General features: G+C 35.3%; 1 protein-coding gene across 1 annotated transcript; it reads left to right on the forward strand.

The window, feature by feature from the left end:
* Positions 1-566: 566 nt before the first annotated feature.
* On the forward strand, positions 567-8638 carry entpd3 (ectonucleoside triphosphate diphosphohydrolase 3). Its single transcript, XM_016293917.1, has 10 exons — positions 567-682; positions 1693-1815; positions 2582-2699; positions 3209-3368; positions 3740-3899; positions 4099-4326; positions 5817-6089; positions 6705-6815; positions 6951-7088; positions 8081-8638. Exons 1-10 carry the CDS (start codon positions 626-628, stop codon positions 8270-8272), a joined length of 1560 nt encoding a protein of 519 aa, XP_016149403.1. The 5' UTR covers positions 567-625; the 3' UTR covers positions 8273-8638.
* The last annotated feature ends 574 nt before the right edge of the window (positions 8639-9212 follow it).

Here is a 9212-nt window from a genome sequence, read left to right on the forward strand (position 1 = left end):
TTTTAAAAACACTTAATGTGCAACCAGCAGAAAGAGAATTATGAAAAGATTTTACCTCTCAAATGTCAATACTCTTGCAAACTGTTGCCTGTATTACCCACAAATATGAAGACACTATTTTAACATTATTGAATGAAATATGTTTTAAAAAATAATCTGAAGTCTCTTTTTTCTTTGCAGTGGGAACTGCCATATTCATAACTATGAATGTGTTGCAGCATATATCCAGCACATGTCGGCACAGCATCATAAGAATGCGAAATGTGTTTAAAATATTTCCATTAAAAATACAAATAACTGATTCTAGATTTTTCATGGCAGTAATTGAATGAATTGAGAAAAAAAGTCTACATACATAGTGTATAAATAGCTAAATATGAGCTAGTAGTATTATTTGATTTTTTCATAAATGTTAACAATAAGGTATTTTCCTTATTAACATCTATCTGAATGGGTGGAGTTTCCAATTAACTTTAATAGAAAGGTCCTGCTTATTGGGGAGTGACAGCCAAACCCCTCCCAGTCTCCTCGGCATGCTTTTTCACACACGAACATATGCACACACACTCTCACACACACATCGAAAACACAGTTACACATTCACGATCTTGCATGTCTGGACAGAATGATCAATAAGGAGTCCCAATCTTCAGACCACCTTACAACAGCCTCACGCAGAGGGGTAAGCAAATAAACCTTTTATTACTATATTAATAATGGCAGTATTGTTGTGACAGAAATGTATGTATTTTGCATTTGATATTTGCTTTCTTTACAGATCATGTAAGATCAGATCATAGAACAAATGTGGCTTAAAACAATTAAGCATTTCATTAATTTTGTTATAAAATTGTATTGATTGATATGATGTCTTTGAAAACTGCTATATCTCAGTTTGTGGGCTCACATAAATAAATATATATGTATGTAATATATAATTTAAATAAACAATTGTATGGTAAGTTGTTTTGAATGACAGCACAGAAGCAGTATTAGAATGACATTAAACAGATAATGTATGTCTTTGAGTACAAAACTGAGCATGCGCCAGACCATTTTTGCAGAAGATAACACACCTATGATTGACAGAGTGCCTATGGCCTTGACAGTGTGTGAAAGAGTTTCCCAAATCTCACAACATGGCAAAAGTAAATATGTTTGTACTTGCACATTTTTCTTCAAGAAAGTGCTGAGAGTAATATGTTGGGGAAATCATTTAGAAAGTACAGTTTTTATTAACTGTTCCCGGGCTCAACAAACAACCCCCTTTCTCAATCAAAACACTGTAACATTGTTTTATCAGTTAAAAAAAATGCTGTATGTCATAACATCTAAATTATTTGGTTAAAAACAAATATTAAAATTTAATATGACTGAAGCAACCCAACTACAAGGTTACATCAAGCTACCTTAAAATGTAAAGCTCACCTCAAGATTACAAGTGCACCTTTTAAGCTTTTATGAGCATGTTGGATACATGATTGTTTGATTTCTGGGTTCTTTACAGCATTGCTACATTGTTTTCTAAAGTAATTGTGAATAAAAAGTTCAAATATTTTCCTGTAAAACTTTTTGTTTGTTTGTTTGATTCAATTTGATCTTCTATTATAAAGAGTGTTCAGCTATTAGTTCGATGATGATCAAGCTTAACAGTAAGCTGGAAAGTTGATATATTCATCTCTTTGTCTGTAGGTGAGGATGGCAAAAATTGCAATAGCTTTTGCCGCCGCCTTTATGCTGGCCAGCATAGCAGTCATCATTTCTATAGCAGTTGTACAAAATCATAAGAAGACTTATATATCCCGTGGATTAAAGGTAAAATTATATAATTTGAGCATACATGATATAAGGTGGAACCTATTAAACTGACCAATAAACTGGGTTCCCTTTAGAGTGTGTAGAATTAACGTATTTATTCCTGTTATTTAATAATATATTATAATATGAGGAATGTTTGTATTTTCTGCTTATGTAACATTTCTATTCTGTGTTGGAAAAACAAACATGAGATGTCACACATATGGGCCACTATTCATTTACAGATGAATGGTGGGTAAAATGTGGTGAAAGATTATTATAGATATAACTTGTGGATTATGCATTTTCATTATGCTTCATTTAGGTTCCTTTTACTTTTAGTGAAAACAAAAACTTTTTTAAAAAACACACACACACAAAAACAGCTTTCAGTGGATAATCACCACTGATGAAGTTATTTAATTCCATACAATGCTGCATCCTTAATCTTAAGAAGATCCTTTTGATGACTCATAACGTCAATCCTTGAATATTTTCCCAACGGAAGAATGTTCTTTTGTTAGTTTCCTCCAAAAGAGCTTCAGGCGATTAGACATGTCTGTTCTTGAATCCTTCACTCAATCATGATTTAGACCATAGCAAATTGCTATTCACCAGTACATTTTGCAAAGAGGGCAAATGAATACGATCTTTATGGCTTTGCAAGATCTTCAGAATTTGGTCTTAACATAATTACTGTAACAGTCTTTCATCACTTCTATTGCTCTCTCTCTCTCTCTCTGGCTCTCTCGCTCTCTCTCATTCTCTTTCTCTCTCTCTCCAGTATGGTATTGTTTTGGATGCAGGCTCCTCCAGGACCACCGTGTATCTCTATGAGTGGCCTGCCGAAAAAGAAAACAACACAGGGGTTGTGAGGGAGAACACAAAGTGTCAGGTTGAAGGTTAGAAGATATATTCAAAGACATGGCTCATTCTTTATAGTGACCAAAAGCTCAGATATACTAGTGGAACTTTCCATGAATTCTGCATAGTTGGGTGTCCCGTAATGTAAACAAATAAATAAATAAAAATCAGGAGACCTCCCCCCCCCAAAAAAAATTATTCTTAGCATGAAAAGCACCTTTTAAATACATCAGATGTCAATATGCCCAGGTCTTGACCTTTTCATCACTATTTAATGCATAATACAATACAATGCAGGTTGATGGTCAACATTATCTGAAAGCACCTCGCTCACTGAACATTTATTTGAAAAGAAAAAGTACTTGTTATATATATATAATAGATGAATGGATGAAATCTTTTTTCTTAGTATACTGCAGTTCTTTACTACTCTTTTTACTAGTTCTTTACTACTCTTTTAACATAGGCAGTGATGCAATATTAATGCAAATTAAAAATGTTCATATATTACAGAAAGTAATGTAATAATAAAATGTGTCTTTTCAAGGCCCTGGAATTTCAGATCTCGGTAAAAATGAGGATAAGGACAAAAAGACATGGAAAAGTTTAAAAAATTGCATGGCAAAAATAACCGAGGCCATTCCTTCCCATCGGCATAACTCGACCCCAGTCTTCCTCGGTGCAACAGCAGGGATGAGGCTTCTACAGTAAGAATGATTTTAACAAATTCTTTTTTTTGGGGGGGGTATTTTCTATTTATGTTCTTACATCTGTATCTCAATATATGTATGTATCAGTAGAGACATTTACTTTAATACTGAGAGCTCAGGGGGTCATACAGTGTTAGACAATAGAATATAATAAAAATAACATAATATTTGATAAAATAAAAATTGACTTATGCACATGTTCAGAGTGTTAAAATGATGTCCAGAGTTTTCAAATGATGATGTTATTTCTCAAATAACAATCACTTTTAAATAAATCAACAAATAAAATATATAAATATATTTGCCACAAAGTTAACTTGACACTGACGCAATGTGTGCCATATCTTTGCAATATCTTTTTTACACAGTATGAAAGATGAAGAGACATCCAACACTATCCTGATAGACATAAAGAACTACCTTAGCTCTCTTCCTTTCAATTTCCAAAATGCTTCCATTATCTCTGGACAGGAAGAAGGCCTTTATGGCTGGATCACAGTCAACTACCTGAAGGGGAACTTCCTAGAGGTCAGTTCATGGGCAGTTTATTGTGCAGAGGGGATCTTTTGATTCTTTGAAATAGAACAGAATCATATTATCTTAAAGGTACAAGGAGCGTTTGGGGTACTGCAGTCATTTTATGACACAATACTGAATCTAAACCAGAAGTAGGGAAAACTGAGCTTAATTGAACTTTAAAAATTTTAAACTTTAGTCTGTTTTATAGAAAAATCTTTGGAATGCCTGGGTACATCCTCATGGGGCTGAGACAGTTGGCTCATTGGACTTAGGTGGAGCCTCCACCCAGATTGCCTTTGCCACTTCTGAAGATGCCAAAGGTGAAGATATCATTAAGGTTTCGCTCTATGGCTATGAATACAACATCTATACACACAGTTTCCTCTGCTATGGGAAAAATGAAGCTGAGAAGAGAGTTTTGGCCAAACTTTCAAAGGTAGAGTATATTCGTGTCATTGTCAAGTGAATTTCTGAATTAATACTTGTTCCATAAAATATCAATATGTTTAATTTAGGATACAGTAAGTAAAACATTTTAGATCCAGACTGGATTGTTCTTTTAGATTGCATATTAATTGTACCTGTTAGACAGGTTCTTCTTGTTTTGCTAGCATCAATAGACCAATACATTGATCACAAAATTTGTGTAAAACCTTTCTCATGAAATCCATTATTGCTGAGATGCAATTAAACATGTAGCTTATGCTTAACATTTCCCCCAAACAACCCACGTTAATACTTGTACAGACTGCATTACCATCAGTCATTTAATAGGGTTGAAAAAGAGGGATGAATTACATTGTTTTCCTGATTTCTACCAGAAGTGTTTATACTAATTAATCACTGGACTTTTATTTTCTTTAAATGCATTATGTAAAGTATTTTTATCAATGAAATGTAAAACATGCAAAGCAAGCGGTCTGGATAGTGCCTGATGTGAATCCCTGATCTGAGACTCCAGGCATAGCAGGGCAAAGGCAGGGAGGTCCATGGTGAAAGGGAGGAGGGGAAAAAATGTGACACCAAAAACTGTTTTGATCCGATCTTCTGTTATGTAACGGGGTAGTAAGGAGTGCACGACCAAGGGCAAATCCACAATCCAAATCCAAATCCAAAACGCAGTCTTTAATAAATCCAAAGGAGGGAAACACAGGAGAAAGGCAAATACGTCCACTAAAATTGACGTAACACCTAGACAAGACCGGACAAAGAACTGAGAGACACAAGGAGTATATACACTAGAACAAATGAGGGAGCTAAATGAGATAAGCGATAAACAGGGCACAGGTGAATGACATGACTAATTAAACAGACTGGAGAGAACTAATGCCGAGTTCACACTGCACGATTTTCAAAGACGTTGCCAGGTTTTCGCTACAAAACCTGCCCAATTACTACTCAAAATAGCCTGAAAATAGCCCAATTTCTTTCGAGGGGGTCCCCCAGTAAAAATCGCATTCTGGGTTCTTTTTTTGGCGGGGTTCTCCTGGTACAATTCACATTCCAGGGCCTAAATATCACGTTATTGGGGTCACTTCAACCTGCTGACATAAAAAACAACCGGCAGCAATCGCGGATTTGGCAACACTGGTCCGCAAACTACGTTTCATATAACTCCTCCCCAAACTTCCCGCTGCTCTGTATCTTGGTCTCTCATTGGCTGTAGGTCATCGCCGATGTGTTTTTCAGTCAGAACTCATTTCACACAGCGTGATTGTCACTCGCTTGAACGAGCACCGATTTGCCTCCGATGTCGGGCATTTGTCGCCGATTTCGCAAAACCTGTCGGCGAGTGAAAAATCTGGCTAAAATCGTGCAGTGTGAACTCAGCATAAGTTTAACAGTAGTTGTCTAAAACTCTGCAACATGCATTATTATGATCTCTCTCTCTCTCTGGTTGTTGTGTTTTTATTTTATTTTTTTCAGGAATCCGTCGACTGGGCTAATGTGAAGCAGCCCTGTTATCCTTCTGGCTACAATATCTCCATGCTTGTTGAGGAGGTTTTTGGCAGTGAATGCACAAAGAAGGATCTTCCAATGCAGTATAGCCAAAAGCAAAATATTACTTTCTTTGGACAGAGTAACCCTGAACAGTGCAAAGTCTTGGTCAGTAGTATCTTTGACCTGACGTCATGCCGGGGAGCTGAAAACTGTTCCTTTGATGGAGTTTTTCAACCATCGCTCAGTGGAGACTTTATGGTATGCATTTCTTTTTAGTTAAGCTAAGATTAGGCAACACATATTCACTTATAATTAAGAGTTTTCCCTCAATAAACTCCTAGTTAGCTGCTTATTAATAGTTAGTAAGGTAGTTGTTAAGTTTAGATATGAGGTAGGATTAAGGGATCTAAAATATGGTCATGCAGAATAAGGTATTCATATGTACTAGTAAACAGCCAATATGCTATGCTAGTAAGCAACTAATTAATAGTGAGAATTGGTCCTTAAAATAAAGTTACCAAAATAGTTTACCCAAAAAATTAAAATTCTGTTATCATTTACTCAACCTCATATCATTCCAAACATTTATGCTTTCATTTTGTCTGTAGAATGCAAAAGGAGAATTTTGGGAAATCTTTATAACAAACAAACTCAAAAAAGGACATAAAATTCTACGTAAAAGAAGAGCATTTGACTAGTGCACTATATTCCATGTCTTTTGAAGCCATATGGTAGCTTTGTGTGATCACAATGATGTAATGCAGCTCTCAAATCAAATATGGTGCCTTTGTGGCATAGTTGAACCTCATTAATGTCAAATGTCATTAGTTCCTGCATGTTATTGTGACCAAACGTTATAACACTTTTGCTTAGGCTTATGCAGGGTTCTACTGGACTGCTTGGGCTCTTAAAGTGGAGGGTTCAAAAAGTATGGAGACATTCGACACGAACATGAAGCAGTTATGCTCAAAGGACTGGAAAACTGTGAGTATCCGCCAGCTGCATAACCATGACTAGCAGGAAAATACAGATTGGTAAGAATGAATCTTTGTGTTAGATTTATGACTGATGTGTAAAATCAATAAACCTACCTTTAATGTCCCCCCGAACCCCCTTTAGCTCAAAACATCCATCAAAGACATCAAAGACATCCATCTGAAGTCCTACTGCTACTCTGCAAATTATGTGCACAGCATTCTTGCAGATGGTTATAAGTTCAACGCAGACAACTGGAAAAATCTAAATTTTCAGAAACAGGTACATTAAATGTCATGTTTAGCATGAGATTAAAAAGATTGAGATTTTTCTGACCATTCACAATTTCTAGCAGAATTCTGACAGAGGTAAAAAAAAAAGTATTTTACAGTTTATTTGGTTTACAAAACAAGTAATCTTATTACAAAGAAAGTCAGTCCTGTTTTAACCAGGTATATATCAAAACAGGAGAATATGTGGTTCTCAGTTTTAGTCATTAATATTATCAAGCTGCATTTAAAGCTTTTTCATATGCCGACATATTCCACACATCAAGTTGTTTTCTTCCTTTTAGTTCTGAAAAATTAATACTTCTTCATGAACAAAAGAGAAGAGTGAAATTTTGTACCATCGGATTATGCAATAGAAGCCTATTAATTAAATATTCCGTGTTCAATACAAGTTAAGCTCAATCAACAGCATTTTGGCATAATGTTGATTACCACAAAAATACATTTCAAAAATCTTGATTTACAGTAAGGCATTTACAATGGAAGTGCTTGGACCAGTTCAAACTTTTATAGCCACAAAGTGAAATAATTGCTTACTAACCTTTTCTGTGTTAAATGCAATGTATCTGTACATTACACATTCTCTAGATACATACATACATATTACAACATTGCCGTGATAACATTGTGCATAAGACCCTAAAACTCAGAAATGGATAATGCATTTTACAAATAATTACAAAGAAATGGCAAGTCAAACATTTAATTAAATGTGATTATACATTGCACATCATTAAATGTGATTACACTTTTTTTTTTATTTACTGTATATATGCAGTATATGATTAATCAGGGATATTCCTTTAAATGCCTTTTCACAGTACATGCATTTCTGAGCACTTAATTTCTAAGGAGCGTATATCAAGTCTTGCATGTATCAATGCATGAGTGTAATATCATACAGTATATCTGCCAAGGATATTCTCTCTATCCAAAATTCTGCAGTGAACTGGACCCTTTCTTGTGTCTCTTTGTGTTTCATAGGTAAATGATACCAGTATAGCCTGGTCCCTGGGCTACATGCTTGCACTTTCCAACATGATCCCAGCTGAAGGGAAAATCCTCAAGCTACCCATAAACAACGTTCTCTTCACTGGACTCCTCCTCCTGTTCTCTGTTCTGACTATTATTACCCTCACATACCTCGTCATTGTGCTGGTGCGCTTTTGTAATTGAGGTTTTAGTACAGAGTTCCCATCTATACTGCACTGATACTGAGTTCTCATCTGTAGGACCAGTGTCCCACTTAAGGAGGTTTTGTAAACCAGGAGAGACGCTGATGTGTCAATGCAGATGTACCTGCTAGAGAAAGATTTTAATTTTAGAACCTGAAGGTCGTGAAGGTCCAGTAGTGCTGAGGTTAAAAAGAAGACCCCTGATGTGAACACCAAATGTGTTTAAAACTTGTATTCAATGTCATTCTATCAAAAAAGGGAGTGTACAGGTCTTTCTAGTCTGGGAATACAGTAGCAACGTATTGTACTGTGGATTTGAATGAAAACAAAGAAATGATTTTTGCTTATATACAGTAAAAAGTATCTACTAGGTCATGACAATGTTTTGATTGTGTATTGTATCTAATGTTTGTCTCATTCAATTGCATCATCCCTTCTGTATCTTACACATATATTTCTGCATGTGCTCTCCAGCACACATTGTCTTTGGATGAAATATGTCATAGTACTCTAAATAAATGTTATGATTGTTAATGACAGTGCAGTGAAGACTGGTGTTTATGTATTTCAACTGATGATCTAGACATTTGGCATTTAATGCTATTAATAAAGTAATTAAAATGAATTCTAAGGACACATTATACTTTATAAAGTCAGGTCACCTTTATTTATATAGCCTGTTATACAATACAGATTGTGTCAAAGCAGCTTTACAGTGTCAAACAGGAAAAATATGTTTCAATAATGCAAACAAAATTCAACTATGCCGTAAAGCAGCTCTAAAAAGAGAACAATAGCAAACAATCAGTTTTCAAGTTGAAGTCAGTTCATCGTTGATTCAGTGATGTCATCATCCAGATCAGTTCAGTTTTCATCCAATAGTGTCTGTGCAATCAAGTCGATAACATTGCCAAATACTAAGTGTCCCCAAGCCAAAGGCG

The sequence above is a fragment of the Sinocyclocheilus grahami genome, unplaced genomic scaffold (genome assembly GCF_001515645.1).
Source record: "Sinocyclocheilus grahami isolate Dianchi unplaced genomic scaffold, SAMN03320097.WGS_v1.1 scaffold310.1, whole genome shotgun sequence".
Lineage (NCBI taxonomy): Eukaryota > Metazoa > Chordata > Actinopteri > Cypriniformes > Cyprinidae > Sinocyclocheilus > Sinocyclocheilus grahami.

What these genes read in the sequence shown, in the direction of transcription:
- entpd3 (XM_016293917.1), top strand. Translation starts at nt 626, where the DNA reads ATGATCAATAAGGAGTCCCAATCTTCAGACCACCTTACAACAGCCTCA. An exon ending in CAACAGCCTCACGCAGAGGG is followed by an intron (nt 683 to 1,692) that starts GTAAGCAAATAA and finishes CTTTGTCTGTAG; the next exon opens with GTGAGGATGGCAAAAATTGC. An exon ending in ATATATCCCGTGGATTAAAG is followed by an intron (nt 1,816 to 2,581) that starts GTAAAATTATAT and finishes CTCTCTCTCCAG; the next exon opens with TATGGTATTGTTTTGGATGC.